At 39.9% G+C, this 16,718-nt stretch overlaps 1 protein-coding gene across 3 annotated transcripts in view; it reads left to right on the top strand.

Annotated features, from left to right (window-relative positions):
• Nucleotides 1–16,718, top strand: part of SYNE1 (spectrin repeat containing nuclear envelope protein 1) — a gene marked incomplete at both ends in the record, with an annotated part of 486,197 nt that overhangs the window by 400,822 nt on the left and 68,657 nt on the right. For all 3 annotated transcript variants that reach the window (XM_080699888.1, XM_080699887.1, XM_080699889.1), the window contains 7 exons: nt 320–466; nt 3,020–3,174; nt 4,161–4,308; nt 6,217–6,311; nt 9,033–9,267; nt 10,870–11,064; nt 15,276–15,401. In XM_080699888.1, coding sequence (XP_080556014.1) covers nt 320–466; nt 3,020–3,174; nt 4,161–4,308; nt 6,217–6,311; nt 9,033–9,267; nt 10,870–11,064; nt 15,276–15,401 — 1,101 coding nt within the window. The remainder of the gene's footprint in view (nt 1–319; nt 467–3,019; nt 3,175–4,160; nt 4,309–6,216; nt 6,312–9,032; nt 9,268–10,869; nt 11,065–15,275; nt 15,402–16,718) is intronic.

Genomic DNA, 16,718 nt, shown 5'->3' with positions numbered 1-16,718 from the left:
ACCAAGTGACTTTAATATTCACATCCATATTTAATCTAGGTTTTTGCAAGAATCAGAATTTTTTATGTTTTTCATAATGTATTTAGAGAATAATTTTCATTGGTTGCTGATTAATAGTACCTAGAAATAATTCTATTTTTAGAAAAAAATTCTCCAAGTAAGAGAAGGCAACTTAAATCATGTCTTTGTTTTTTAGAAGTAGCATTTTGTGTCAATTTGATACAAAGAATATGAAGAATAATTTCAGTATTCATAGCCCTGTCAGTAGGTTTCACTGGCAATTGATTTACTCAAACACATATTCTTTTGTGAAACACAGGCTGGTGTTGTTGACTATGAAACCTTTGCCAAGAGTTTGGACACTCTAGAGGCCTGGATAGAGGAAGCAGAGGACATCCTGCAGGGGCAGGACCCTAGCCACTCGTCCGACCTCTCCACCATCCAGGAAAGGATGGAAGAACTTAAGGTAAGTGCATCCGCATCCTTATCCCAGCTCTTCTATCTTCAAAATCTGCAGGGCGTGGTGGCGCACGCTTGTAAGCCCAGTGCGTGGGAGGCTGAGACAGGAGGATCGCACAGGTTCGAAGCCAGCCTCAGCTACTTAGTGAGGGTCTCAGCAACTTAGTGAGACCCTGTTTCTAAATGAAGTATAAAACATGTCTGGAAGTGTGCGCCTGGAAATAGAAAGCCCCTGGATTCCATCTCCAGTACCACAATAAATAAATAAATAAATAAATAAATAATCTTAAGGAGAACCCAAAGCTGACATAGCCCAACTTCCTTTTAAGCTCCTGGTAAAATTGGCCAGGTCTGCCCTCCTGTTGCCCTGGGAGGGGGGAACTGTGTGCTGGCTGTGAGCACAGAGGACTGCCAGCCTGGGAGGGGAGCTGGGCCAGGGCCAATCACAGGACTAGCAGCCCTCCTCTCCACCTGAGACGCATACCCAACTCATCATTCCCTCCTAGCGTCGCTCACCTCCGCTTCTAACATCATCCACTTCTAGTTCACCTGCTCACCTGGCTGGGAAATCATGCCACCACCACCTGCCCATCCCCGACCCATCCACACACACATACTGCTCTTTCTCTGGCTACTAGATTCATCTTTAAATGAAGGTCTGACTCAGTCACTTTGGTTCAATCATTCCACACTATATATTTTCCCAACATCTCATTGTATCCCCCAAACTATATGCAAGCATGATTTGTCCATTAACATTATTAATAACTCTTTTTGCTGTGGTACTAAAGATTGAACCCAGGGAGTTCTACCTTTAAGCCATGCCCTCACCCTTATTTTATTTTATTTATATTTAAAATAGGATCTCAGGAAGCTTCAGAAGACCTCACTAAATTGTTGAGGTTGGCCACACACCCGTGATGCTCCTATCTTAGCCTCCCACGTAGTGAGATTCTAGGCATGTGATACCTTACCTAGCTAATAACTTTTAAAAAAAGAATGATTAGTTTTACTTGTTTATAAGCTATTTTACACATTCAGTAAAGTAAATAAAAGAATACAATCCCATGTAAATTTTATCATGCTATGCCTCTGGTTATAACCCTCAGTGAGTATCTGTTGCTCTTAGGATAAAAATCAACTTGGCCCATCAAGTCCAGGATAACCTGTCTGTGGCCCTCCTCACTTTCTCCCCTTGAAGAGCTCTCCATGTTCCCCCAGACTTTTGAGAGCCCACACTGCTTCCCAGTGTCGATGTCCATGACGTTTCTCTTCTCTGGATGCTTTTCTTGTCCCCATCAACTCCCTCCCTCCAAAGAGAGTACACCCAGTCAAACCCAGTCATTTCACTCAATGTCACACGCTCCTAGGAAACCCGCCCTCTCCAGAGTCAGCCTCTCCAATGACACACTGTTATGAAAGGGACACACTCATCTTTTTCTTCCATTTTTTATCATGCCATTCTGTTATGTTCACGGGGCTAGCTGATTCCCACTGTACTTTCCACTGTTAGAGTAGTATCTTACTGCCAAGTGCTGAGGAAGAGGAGGGCCAGGTCGTTTCATTGTTGTTCATTGCGGATGTCTGCTCTTGGGAACTCTTCAGCTAATAACTACGCTTTGATAATTGGAGAGTTTAGTCTTTCTTCGGGGATCATGAGCCTTTTGCAGAGCTTGCAAAGAGGAAACACACAGAGACAAAGGTGGCCTGACCTGTCTCCTTTGAATGCCCACTATCCCAATTCCTAAAACCAGAATAGGCAGCCTTGCCCTGTGTTGAAGGAGGGAAAGAGATCTGAAAGCAGAGATCGCAGTTTTGCTTGAAACTCACCGACTTTGGGATTGGATCAAGGTTCTAACACTGAAGCTTTTAAATCAATTTGGGGGTATCTCAAAGCTCAAGTGAAATTGTACTCCATCTAGCAAGATCCCAGCCAGCTTTTGTTAACTGAGCTCTATTGCTTAAAACCTGGATAATTGTAAGCAATTTACTTAAATTCTGTCCCTCTCGTTGCTCATATTTAAAGAGGTTATGGCAGTGGTACTTAACCTCATGGGATCGTTTTGATGATAAAATGAGTTACTACTTATCAAGTTATTGTAACAATATTTGATTCATGATAAGAACTCAGTAAATGTTAGCTATGCTGTTGTAACTATTTTTATTACTGAATCATAAAGAAGTACATTATCATGAATGAATTACAAATAAAGAGTAAAACATAAGAATTTTTGGTCATCAGCATAATTTTCATCCTTTATTCCTTCTATCAAGAATTACATATGATTAAATAAAACATATCAGTGAGATAATACTTGTAACCTGCTAATAGGCAGCAAAGGATAAGAAGTAGCTGAGCAGCATTAGTAACCACAGCAGTGTAATCTGAAAATGAGATCGGATTTCTCTCTTTGCCTCTCTGGAGATTACAAGCCAGTGGCCTAGAAGTGCACAGCAGACGCAAGACCAACTTCTTAGAGTCGGAAATTCCCTGTATGGTTTAAAACAGCTCCGGCTTTCCCAACAGTGGTGCTGAGCTTGCTCTTCCACTCACTTGCAGGGGCAGATGTTGAAGTTCAGCAGCATGGATCCAGATTTAGACCGTCTAAATGAGCTGGGATATAGGTTACCTCTGAATGACAAGGAAATCAAAAGGATGCAGAATCTTAACCGCCACTGGTCTCTGATCTCCTCTCAGACTACAGAAAGGTTCAGGTGAGACATGTGCTTGGCCAGTCTGGTTGTCTTTGTTGTGTGCTGCTGTAGCAAAAGAATCACAGATGGGGGTGATGTGTAAAGACAAAAAGTTCATTCTCTCATAGTTCCAGAGTCTGGGAAGTCCAAGATTAAGATGCCTGCAGGTTTGGTTGCCACTGAGAACTGTCCTCTGCTCCCATATGGCACCTTCCTGCTCTATCCTGCAGAGAGGCAGATGTTGTGTACTCACATGGGGGAAGGCCAGAGGGCAAGAGCGCAAGGCTGTGTGACCAGGGCTTTAATCCCTGTCATGAATGGGAGCCCTCACGACCTCTTAAAAGTCCCAATTCCTAACACTATCACATTAGCCATTTAGTTTCAACAACCCAATTTTAGAGGGGACACATTCAAATCACAGCACCAATATATCAGTAGAAGAAAAGTTCATGATCTGTGTGTATTTATAAATTCGAGGCCTTTCCAGTAATACTGGAAAATTTGAACTGTAAAATTAAATTACAATGTGGTTTCTCATATGTAAAACTAAACAAAAACTTGTGTGTGTGTGTGTGCATTTGGTACTAAGGATTAAACCCAGGAGGTTTCTGCCTTGGTGCTATAACCCCAGCCCTTTTTCTGTTCTTTACTTTGAAATGGGGTCTCCTCGAGTTACTGCACACTGGCCTCAAGCCTACTATCTTCCTGTCTCTAGCCTCTCAAATACTGTGATTTCAGGCATGCACCACTGCACCCAACTAGAAAACTCTTCTAAGTAAAAATATTTATTAACAGGACATACATAATTTTTGTTATTTAAACATGTAACTTTTTCAATTTTTCTCTTCATTTTTTGGGGTATTTTCCTTTTTTTAAAATTTTGCCACATACAGACATAACCTAAAATCATTGTGGCGGTTCTCTTAAAATTGGAAGCAGAGATTTTTTTTCACATAATTTTCTCTGCTAGATTCATAACCATTCTTTCTTGTCCTTGGTTCCATCAGCAAGCTGCAGTCATTTCTGCTACAACATCAGACTTTCTTGGAGAAATGTGAAACATGGATGGAATTCCTTGTTCAAACGGAACAAAAGTTAGCAGTGGAGATTTCAGGCAATTATCAGCATCTTTTGGAACAGCAAAGAGCACATGAGGTAAGCTGTGCCAGTAGCTTTCGGGGGCAAAGCATTTCAAGCCCTTGGCAGATGTTGCAAAACACCACACAGGAAATGCACCGCGCTGTGTCTTGTCTGTGCACATGCATGTATTGGTTGAACTTTCTGGCTGAAGCTTGAAGTTTTTCTGTTTCAATTACAAAGCTGTGGTCCAGTCTTCGGCTTCTTGCTTGTTATAGGCACATGTCAGACACTAATACCGTGCGTTGTGGAGTGCCAGAGTTGAGGTCAGCGGCTACTTACTGCAGATGGGGGTAGGAGCAGGGAGAATAGAAGGAGAGCATACACTCGACAATTTTCATATTTGCACCGCAGACCACATTGACACTGCCAAGGCTAATCACTGAAGAGAACATGCATTGACTATGAGACTTCGATAAATAAACATTGTTTGTTCTTTAAAAAGTATATATGAATTGTACACCAGGAAACAAAGCTGTCAAATATCTTCAAGTGTACCTGTTGATGAACTTGCATTATAATTATTTTTCACGAAACAGAGAGAGAACTTTTATACAAATAGTTAACAAGTTAATTCACCAGCTCCATCCCTACTTTGCTATTTCCTGGTATAACTTGGTTCCTCCATTTGTTCATGAAATATATGTGCACAGAAGGATGGGATTTACCTAAGAGCAAAGAAGAACTTAAAGTTTAAAGCACAAAATTTAAAACACTGTGCTGAATATTTAAAAAAAAAGAAATTTAAAGATGTATAAATTATTTTTAATCCAGCTTTACTGAGTCTACAGATGATGGCATAAAAGGCCTGGGCCAAAGCCACAAGGAGGTACCACCATTTCACACCCACTAGGATGTCTTCATTGTAAAAGATGATAAGTAACTGAGAGGTTATGAATATAGTGGCACAATCTACATTGCTGAATGAGAAAGTTTGATGGTGAAGCTGCTTTGGAAATGGTTTGATAGTTTCATATAATGTTAAGAACCATGTAACCCAGTAATTCCACTTCTAGGTATATCTCCAAGATCAATGAAACATATTTACACATTAGACAAAAAGTAGAAACAACCCAATGTTCATCAACTGGTAAATGGATAAATAAAATTAATATATCTATCTAATAGTGTGTTATTTAGCAATATAAAAGAACAAGATCCTGAGACATACTGTAACATGGATGAATCTTAAAAACATGTCAAATAAAAATAACAAGTCACAAAAGGTAACATATTAAATGGTTCCATTTATATGAAAAGTCCAGAATAAGCAAGCTATAGGACACATAAGGTAGAGTTGTGGGTGCTTAGTGCTGAGGGCCAGGAAGAAATAGAGAATGATTGCTAAGGAGTTCAGAGTTCGGGGGGTGGTGACGAAAATGTTCTGAAGTTGATTATGGTGATATTTAATAGGTCTGAATTCTAAGGTTATTAAGTTAGACATTTTACATGATTAATTTTATTTTTTGGCAAGTGAGTTGCATCTCAACAAAACTGTTTGGAAAACAATGGAAGCAATTCAAAAGACCTTTTTGTTGATTTTGTTTTTAGCGGTGAAATAATTTTGTTGACCTAATTAAATGGAGAAACAGTGAGGTCAGAAAGCCCAGAACACAAATTGTGCACTAACTTACCTTATTAGGTACTTTCAAAAGAAAGAAAAGAAGCATAAGTAGAGAAGCATAAGTCTACTTTTATTCACTTGGTTTTAGTAAAACCAGAACTAAACTTTATCTGTCAGCCTATCTTAATTGATGATTTAAAAATAAGTCATCCCTACACTGCAGATTTCACACATCTCCTGATTTAGCTGGAGATGCTTATCATAGCTTTGCTAAGATCAGTGCATTTGGAAAGCTATCAGAGAACTGGTAAGGAAAATTAGGAACTCTAAAGTATGTCCCTCTTCTTTTCTTAAAATTACAGTTGTTTCAAGCGGAGATGTTCAGTCGTCAGCAGATTTTACACTCAATCATTACTGATGGGCAACGTCTTCTAGAACAAGGTCAAGTTGATGACAGGTAGGATCTTTGACAAATTATCATGAAGAAAGGTTCAGTAAATTAGTCATTTTCTTTTTAATGAGCAGATTAAAGGGCATATAGCCAATCTTCCGAAGGCAATTGTCCTATCGTGGAGCCTCAGTAATTGGAGGAAAGACTTGAGTATTGAGTCTTTTTAGAGAGTGGCTATTATATGATATGAAGGACATAGAGTAATTGGAAATCACCTAGCCAACCTTCGCTATCATCTGAAGGGACTGGAATTAATGAATAGATCAGAAAGAATTGTATCAATGGTCCATAAACAGATGCTTCTAATATTCTCATACAATTATAGAAATTTTATTTCTAAAAGGAGCATAGATAGCGCTCTTCCATCTTCTTACTTAGAGATGAAAAACCTGAGACCCACAAATGTGAACTGATTTGACCAAGGTCGTGTAACTCCGAGGCAGCAGGATTGGGCCTGGTGCTAGTGTCCAGTTTGCAGTCGGTACTGAGATTATGCCGGGCAGCTTCCCCATCCCATGGAGCTTTCTCCATGTTCAGAAATGGTTTGCCACCTTAATTCCAGTTGCATTCATCCAGAAATCCTACTTTCTCTTCATTTACATACCAAGTTATTTATTTTTAAAAAATCAGAGGTAAAAATATGGGTTCTTTTCAAATTTATGGCTTGTGAACTATCAATTTCATACCATATTTACATTTCTCAGGAACAACATTTATTCTCACTCTTCTACTTTCCAGGGTGACACTGGGAAAATTAACCTCATTTGTTTTATCACATACGTACGTCTTTCCCATATTTAGGACCAGTAGTTGTGATTAAAATTAACTTAGTGTATTTTTTTAAAAGTTAGTATATAAATCATTTTTATTGTGAGTTTTGCATTTAATGTTTTGGAAGCAATTTCAGTTTTAAGTGGCTATTTCTTTGGAAGTACATGAAAGATTTTCATGGTTAAGTCTGGAACAACAAAACGTGAGATCATATTTATTCTTTTCTAAACAAGCCAAACTTAAATGTGAACTTTACTGAGAATTTAATACCTTAAAAAAAGCAAATTCAAATGCAATTAACATTTATCATTTGCTTTATCATCCTTTAGCCAACATTATAACAAGTCTATAAACACTCAAGTCATTAAGTAAAATAAAATGTAAAATTCCCGTGCTAGCCAACAACTATTAAGTTTTAAATGTTAGCATTCAGTGAAAAATACTAAAGAGATAAAAACGGTAGGGTTGGATATGGGGATAAAGAAATTTGAAAGATGCAGGTGAAAAAAAAATCAGATGAGAGCCTGATGACAGGAGGAAGTCTCCAGATGACAACTGTATTGGTGTTTTAAAAGTTAATTTTCAAGTTATTTTTTTAGAGCTTTGCTTTCAACACTTGGAAGAAGTTACGCCTTAAGTAGTTCCTTGTGCTGATAGATAGCTCAAGACAGCATAATGGTATACAGTGAGGACGGGGCTCCAGAGAGATCTTGGGTTGTCACCTCTTACGGAAAGAAGGACCTTTCCATATTCTGAAGTCCTACAGTTATATATTTTCTGAGTTGACAGATACTTACAACTTTTCAGGAAGTATCATGAAATTAACTTACCACATTTGGATTCTACTATGATCATATATATATATATATATATATATATGTATATGTATATATATGTGTGTGTGTGTGTGTGTGTGTGTAATTTCCACTCAAATACAGAAGTTGCCATCAACATGCAAGTAGTTGTGTTCAAGATCTATTCTCAGAATGAGAGAGCAAGTAATCCTAAATACCATGGTACTTGGGATTACAAATGGTGGCGCACACTTATAATCTCAGCACTTGGGAGGCTGAGACAGGAGGATCACACAGGTTTAAAGCCAGCCTCAGCTACTTAGTGAGGCTCTTAGCAACTTAGTGAGACCGTATTTCCAAATAAAGTATAAAATAGGTCTGGGAATATAGCCCAGAGGTAGAAAAACCCTTGGGTTCCACCCAAACAATGTACCACCAAACAATAAATTAAAAAAAATAAATGGCTTGTGCTTCTACCTAAATTAGCACAGTTTTAGCCATCCAGAGTGGTTTGTAGTTAGAGCTGCAGACAGAGTGTATAAATAAGCTTTGCTGCACTCCGTCCGGCTGTGGTGCACACCAGATGTGGTCGCCGGCTCCACACGTGGCTGTAGGTTTGCTCAGGCTTTCGGGCAATTCCCGTGGTTCTTTTCCTCCCTCTCACACACTCGGGGAGAGAGTGGTTGACAATGACCTTGTCATAGATTTGCTTCAGCTTGGACCGAGACATGGAAACATTCACATTTGCAGACACCGATAATCCAATTCTTAAGATTAACTGTCTGTAGACCCAATCCCAGAGGTTGACATAATTTTTCGAAATCATTATTAATTTATTCACAAACTAATATGTGTATGGATATAGGTATGTATGTATTTATGCATGGTCCTAGGCTAGAACCTAGGACCGTGCACATGTCAGCCATGCAGTTCACCACTGAGCTATATCCCCAACCTTCTTTAAATGTTTATTTTGAGATTCCAGTTGCCCAGCTTACATGAATACCAGGGATTACACCATGCCAAGCTCTGGTAAATACTTTAAGTATTGGACCTTTGATCACTTTTCAGAGGAACTGATCTCAGGTGATCGCTGAGAACAAGCACACTGACTCCATCCATGATAATAATATTTTTTACTATGTCATCAATCCCTCCCCAGGGATGAGTTCAACCTGAAATTGACGCTCCTCAGTAATCAGTGGCAGGGAGTGATTCGCAGGGCCCAGCAGAGGCGGGGGATCATCGACAGCCAGATTCGCCAGTGGCAACGCTATAGGGAGATGGCAGAAAAGCTTCGGAAGTGGCTGGTTGAAGTGTCCTCCATGCCCGTGGGAGGTCTCGGAAGCATCCCTGTACCACTGCAGCAAGTGAGGACCCTCTTTGATGAAGTGCAGGTAAGATGCAGGACACACCCTCATCAAACCTCCTCTGGGCTTCTGACTGCTCACTGGACCTTGGCCTCAGTGCTTCTTTCCCAAGGATGCTAGAGTGACATTAGAATTAGGACCAACACGGTGCTAAAATGTCAACTGAAATATCCAAAACGCTGGCCTTGCCAACCCATATTGGATGGAGGGATCAGAGTAGCTGTTAACTGTTCCCAGGGACCCCTCCTGTAGCCCAGTGTGGACGCAGAGCAATGGCAAGGGCAGGAAACCATGTGTCCATCATGTAGATTTGGCTCACGAGCAGTGTAAGTGTCCCTGAAGCACTCCAGAGAAGGCAACAGGGTCTGTCCTTGAGTTCTTTGCCCCTTCCCCATAGCCTCTTAGTTCCACCAGCCTGGGAACTTGGGGATGCAGCCTCTGAGACAGCTAACCTCCTACCACTCTCAGAGTCCTTCCCACTTTGTTCACGGGCTTGCTTCCTTGAAAGGCCACTGTTTTCAGGTTCCTTTCTCCTCTCTGTTTCTCTGGGAGAACTTACCCACCATCATGAGTGCAACTACCTGCTCCCAGCAGAGGAGGGATAAATTGGCCATCTTCTGGTCTCCTTCTGCTGCTGAGGACTCAATTCATGTGTCTAGCCACCTCTTAGATGGAGATCTGTGTGTGTTACAGATATCATGAACCTTGAGCATCCCAACAGAAGAGCTCTTGGTCTCTGGACTAGAATCCCATTTCCATGTCCCCAGCCTAAGGAAATGTTCCCGCCAGCCATCTGGTCTACCAGCCTGGAAACTCTATGGTCATTTCAGAACCATCCTCTTCCTTCTCTCTTATTTCCCATACTTAACCTGCCACAAGTCTGCAGCCCATGGCCACCGCCATAGAGGGAGCATCCATGATTCCTTGCCTAAATAGATGAGAGCTTTCTAACCACACTCAGAATATCCACTGCACCCCCCTCGAGTCCACTTTCTACCCTGCCACTGAATGCTTTTATTACAACTTTAATCCAAATGCATTCACTTCTGTGAATCTCCATCACTTTTATTAAAGAAAACAAATTCCTGTGCAAGTTGGGGGTCTCACCTCATGTCCTGCCATTTTTATACATGCATACCCTGCTCCAGCCTCTCAAACCACAACCCGTCTTCTGAATTCATCCCATTTCTCTTAGGGAGTGAATGTGTCCATCCTCACTGCCCTATAGGAAGGTGTTCTCTCCTCCACTCCTGGTCAGACTCATCACATCTCATCCAGGATGTGTTCACAAGTCTTTCAAGACTCAGTCGACCTTCCCACTCTGAGGAAGTCTGTCTGTGCACCCTATTGCTGAATCACAGGTCCCTCTGTAGCCCCTGTGCATCAGTTTTATCAGATCTAATCTAGCACCACAACTGTATTAATTTGAGGGCAGAAAGAAAACCCCTCTCTGGTGTACTTCCATCCATTATCCACAGTTCATTATTGTACAAAATACCAGCTCTCCCTGCTTGTTGGAAGAAAGAGGACATGCTATATATGATCATGTAGGGGGTCATTTAAAAATACTCACAATAGGGGGATGATGAAGAAAAACTGAAATAGGCAAAAATGGATGTTTCCTTTCAGTTCAAAGAAAAGGTGTTCCTAAGACAGCAAGGCAGCTATATCTTGACCGTGGAGGCCGGCAAGCAGCTCCTCCTCTCCGCAGACAGTGCAGCTGAGGCCGCCCTGCAGATGGAACTCACAGACATCCAAGAGAAGTGGAAAGCAGCCAGTGTACATCTGGAAGACCAGAAGAAAAAACTGGCCTTTTTGTTGAAAGTAAGTTCAGTGGAATACTCCCTGTGCAGAGCCGTCCTCTCTCCTCCCATGGTTCTCATGCAAGTAAAATCATTGGGTTCGACTCTGGAGTATGTTGGTCTCTCGCATTTTATTTAAGACTTTGTCCTATCTTGCAGGAACTGGAACAGTTTCCCAATTTTCAGCATGTCAAGTTTCAGGAAAATCCTCCCCCCAACAAAGTAATTTAATAAGACCGTCTGAGCTATGAATTCTGATTAATGCCCAGTGTTAAAGCTTAGCCATAGAATGGCTTTATAAAGCCAGACAGAAATTCAAAGAATAGACGCCACTCCCTAATCTAAGACTCCAAAATGGTTCTCAAGATTGATATCTCTTATTTTATAGCAGAGGAAACACAGCCCAAATGATGCTCCCAAGTTGGCTTACTATATCCAAGCAGGGCTGCTGTGTAATGAATTCTCCAAGATGTATATTAACCCCACACCTCACACAGGGAGTTTTTCTCCCTCACCCTCAAATTCTACCTACAAGACATAGGTAAATCATTTAAAAAGAGCATGGACTCTAGGTTCAGATAAAATTGAGTGAGAAACCATAGTAACCTTTAGATAGGTTAACAGGACTATCTGAGCCTCAGTTTTTTTGTAGAGTGAATATTACTCTACCTCCTTTATGGCCATATGACGACAATAATGATGACAATAATTTATGTATTTTTCCTGGCTCATATTGAGCACTAAATAAATGGCAATATCATTGTCGATGTTATTTTCCTTTTCAAAAGTGAACATAGTTAAGAGTTTCAGTAGGTCGATAATCACCAATACTTTAATGAGATTATCTACTAAATGTAGTTTACCTGTTTGGATCGAAGGTAACAATTAAAGTTAATGGAACAGATTTTACTTTTTTATTGCTTAAAGTATACACACCCATTTGGTTTGTTCTACAGAAATTTATTAATAGTAGATGACTTTCCAGGTAGGAAGCAATCAATCAAAAATGCGATTAAAGATCTATAAATCACCATTATTTGCACAAAGCACAATTCATTGTTCATATGATATGCTTAATTCTTCTTGCTTTCAGGAAAGGATTTAAAATATTGCAACTTGCTCTGTGGAGAAGGCATTAATCATATAGTTTTTTTTATTTGTGATGTGATTTTTGGAGACATTTCCAAAGCTTAATAAGGCATGATGTCTGCATCATAGCCTTTGATTGTACTGTCTGTTGGTGAATGCATAAAACATCCATTTTGATTGATGTGTGCAGACCATGACATCAAATTATGACCTTATAAGTCACCCAGTAAAAAGACTTAATTAGAGCTTCACAGTCTTAAGTCATCCTAGGAAACAGGAAACCCTATTCTTATCTTTTTAAAGTTTATTTTATTTTGAATCATACGCCACCTCTCATTTGCCAAAGAAGTATTTATGAATTTGTTCATCTAAATTTTAATGTTATTCAGCCTCATTTTAGTATACCTTTTCACCACTAGTAGAATACTTACCTATTTTTAGCTTTTAACCAAATGATGCAAGTATTTTATGTCAAAAATTAATCATTATAATTCCATATCCAGCGCTTCTCTATTTTACTAACATATTTTAATTTTTTTCACAAAATAAGCCATCCTTTTCTCTGTTAGATCAATGAATAGTTATTGACTGAGTGTTGATATATTTCAGGTACATGCTGATTTATTTCAGAAGGGTTTGTTCAATTTAAGCAGTAGGAAGGATCATTTTATCCACTCTTTCCTTGCCGAACTTTGATGAACTAATTATTTCTGGGAACACAGAGATATTTCAAAAACAAGGGGGCATTAGAGCAAAATTGTGATGATAGTTGAAGAGTTTTTGATTTTGGTCTTATTGAATTTTTATTTGTTTTTGGTAATTGGGAGGAGAGAATGTGATTATATTACTCTAGGAAGTTCCATGGAGGAAGTTTAAAGAGAAATGAGAATCTGGGCCAAATTTTCCATTCAGTTGGAAACCAAGAGACAGTGAATTGGAAGTGTGTGTGTGTGTGTGTGTGTGTGTGTGTGTGTGTGTGTGTGTGTAGGGGAGGTGCTGGGGATTGAACCTTTGAGCTACAATCCCCAGGCTTGCTTTATTTATTATTTATTTATTTATTCATTTTTGGTGGTACTGGAGATGGATCCTAGAGGCCTTCTACCTCTGAGCTATACCTCTAGCCCTATTTTATTTTATTTTTTAAATTTTGAAACAGTGTCTCACTAGGTTGGTGAGGTTCTTATTAGGTTGCTGAAACTGGCCATGAACCTGCTATCCTCCTATCTCATCCTCCCAAGTACTGGGATTACAAACATATACCACTGTGCCTGGCTTAGTCCCCACTTTGTTTTAATAACAATATGACACTTGGGGTTATAGACAATTATTGTAGTTGCAGTAATAGCACCTGTTGGTTGCTGTGCAAATAAATAAAGTGTCAGGAGAGAAGACAGGAAGAATCCAGACAAGGAAAGACTAGGAATGATGGAATAGATATTGTAGAAGAAAATGCAATATGGTTTGGCACAATGCTAGCTACTCAGAGTAGTTCTAGCTGGCATACTTGTTATTTTTCTTTGGAGCTCAGTAATTTACCACTGAAGAGGAAGACCAGAGGTGCAGAGGTCAGGCATGCACAGGTGACAATACGGGCAGCACTGGAAAAAATTAAGGAGATTTGTCTTTATTGAATTTGCTCTTCAATGTTCCCAAGACACCGAATAACAGTTAACTGGTAAATAGGGCGCTATGTAGAATCAATCCCCACTGTGGATTCCTTCATTTTTTTTTCTTTTGGTTTTTTTGTAAAAGAAACACATGTACCATAAAAACAAATTCAGGTGAAATAGAGTGAAAAGGTGCAATTTTTCTTATTCTACCGTCTAAATTCTACTATCTTCTCCAAGGTAAACTTTGCTACCTTTTGAAACAGAAGCGCACAATGCATGCTTTCTCTTGTGAGTCCACAGTAATCCCACACATTCTAACTTTCTAAGCTCCCCTTCCTACCGTGTACTCTGCTCTGTTTCCCCGAGCACTTACCACAACTTGGCATCCCAGACTTTATATACATATTATTTTATATATAATACATATAACATATTTTATATATATATTATACATAATATATATGGATAGAGATGCTTTAAATATAATAATACTATACTTATAATACTTTATATACTATATATTTTTATATATTTTTAAATTGTGCATTATCTCTCTTCTAACCACGTCTTGTTCGTATGGGGTTTTATTTGTTAAATCCAACCCTTGGCTACATATTTCAGCAGTAATAAGATGGTCAGTCAAATGCTATGCTCATGACAGCCGTGTGCTTCCACTTCTGTATCATGTCAAACCCATGTGGCTTATCCTACTTAGGAGTTGAGTTCAAGTCAGGGTTATATTTTGTTTACATCTATCTTTCTTCTCCTCCCTACTCTTATGCATTTTGTCCTAAAAGGGATCCCATATCCTCTTTTTTTTAATCCCTTCTAGCATGTTTGGGAGAGTGGAGACATTGGATGCAGTGGTGGGGGTTAGGAAAGAGAGTGCACTCCCACCTCTGCAGGAAGACCGGGTGAGGAGAGCATTTTGGAGTACCCGTGATTTTCTAGGCACTGTGCTTGGTGCTTTGGCATTCGTTGTTTACTTTAAATTCCCCTCTATTATAGAAAGTTTGTATTATTTCCGTTTTTGTTTTTTCGGTACTGGGGATGGAACCCAGGGGCGTTCTACACCTCCAAGCTACACTCTCAGCCCTATTTTATTTTTTTTATTCTTTATTTTGAACCAGGGTCTCATTGAGTTGCAAAGGTCCCCAATAAGTAGCTGAGGCTGTCTACAAACCACAATCCTTCGGTTTCAGCCTCCCAAATGCTGGGATTGCAAGCATGTGCCATCGGGCCCAGCTTATTATTTCCATTTTATAGGAAAAATGGAGGTACAGACCATCACCTACTTATTACAGCCACACGGTAACCAAGCCACAGAGTCAGACTTGACCTCAGCTCTTCCAATGACCCCAACATGCTGCCAGCCACGGCTATGGGGTATTGACCTACCCTCTCAAGATTCATCAATGTGACTTACTTTCTCTGGCCATTAAAAAAAAAAAGTATTTCTTCTTTTTCCTTATTCCAATTTCTTACCAGAAAAGTCAAAGAAAAATTTTTTTGCCCTTTTTGTCTTCCATGATAGGACTGGGAAAAATGTGAGAAAGTAATCGCTGATTCTCTGGAGAAACTCCGAAATTTCAAAAAGAAGCTTGCCCAGCCTCTGCCAGACCATCACGAGGAGCTCCACACAGAACAGATGCGCTGCAAGGTAAGTCACTGGATGGACGTTGTCCTCGCCGTCTACCTGCTGGGAAAATGCCTACGAGCGTCATCCAGGCAGACCCCTCTGGCTGTTGCATGCAGAGGGGAGATCTGGGAAATTATTTTAGGACAGACACCTCTTAGTTAAAATTTGCTTTGCTGATTTTTTTACAGTTGATGAAAGGATGGGTTCTTTTATGAATTCCCTCGAGTCAGCAACTGAAAATGTAAAACACAACATAAAAGATCTTTAAAAGCTCAGTCATGAGCAATAAAAGCAATTAAAAAAAAAAAAAGGCATTCACACTGGAGGTGGAGGGAAGTCAGTCTAGCCAAAAAAATCTAGCTTACAGGAAGAAGGATTGGCAGCCTAGAAAATCCACAGTGGAAGAACATGCCCTGCCCTCCACACACTGCTAAGATAGCAGGAAAAATAGCTGATCTCATCTAATGCAAAGAGTCACTCAATCCTTAAATTACTCAGACCTCTAACTAAAGTTGATGATCAACACCACAACTCACACTTGGAAGCAAATCAGAGGCTAATACAGACCACTCCCTGCATTGTGAGCCCATGAGGACCAGCATGATTTAGTGGTTGTGGGATTTACTTCATTCAGACCTGTCTAGACCGGTGGAGCACCAGGCCAGCAGCTCCCTGCTGGGCAAGGTGCTCATCATGTCTAAAGCGCCTTTATAAAGACTTTTCTTTCAAATTGTATATGCTTTTGTGTTCCCCCTTAATTTTCTTTTTTAAAAATTTTCTAAATTGTTTATTGGTGCCTTGTAGTCATACTTCTTAACGGAGTACAAGATGGTAGAGTCATACATGCACACCTCACTCATTTAGCCTTCCCCAGTTCCCACCCCATTTCTTCCCCCTCCCTCCTTCTCATGTTTGGCTTACTGATTGACTTTGATATATGAATGAATATGCGTCATGTACATTAGGGAATTCCCTCCCCCCTCTTCACATCTCCCTCAGGTTGCCTTATTTGCTCATCTATGGTTTCTCCTTCTTCGTCTACAGTTCCTCCAGTGACCCTTTTTCTCCATAGCTTCTGCATATTAGGGAGAGCATCTGATTTCTTATGTTCTGTGTCTGACTAATCTCAGCACAATGTTCCCCAGTTCTGTCCATTTCCCTGCAAATGACATAATGTTGTTCTTCTTTATGGCTAAGTAAAATTTTATTGTGTACATAACCCATAGTTTTGTAATCCATTCATCTGCTGATGAACATTTGACTGGTTCCATTTGGCAATTGTGAATTGTGCAGTTATGAACGCAGATATGCATGCATTAGTTTGGTAGTTTGGTTTCT

This window comes from Muscardinus avellanarius, assembly GCF_963383645.1.
Source record: "Muscardinus avellanarius genome assembly, chromosome: 8".
In the NCBI taxonomy this organism is placed as follows: domain Eukaryota; kingdom Metazoa; phylum Chordata; class Mammalia; order Rodentia; family Gliridae; genus Muscardinus; species Muscardinus avellanarius.
Note: the sequence above shows the minus strand (reverse complement) of the source record. Positions and strands in the feature narration are given on the sequence as shown.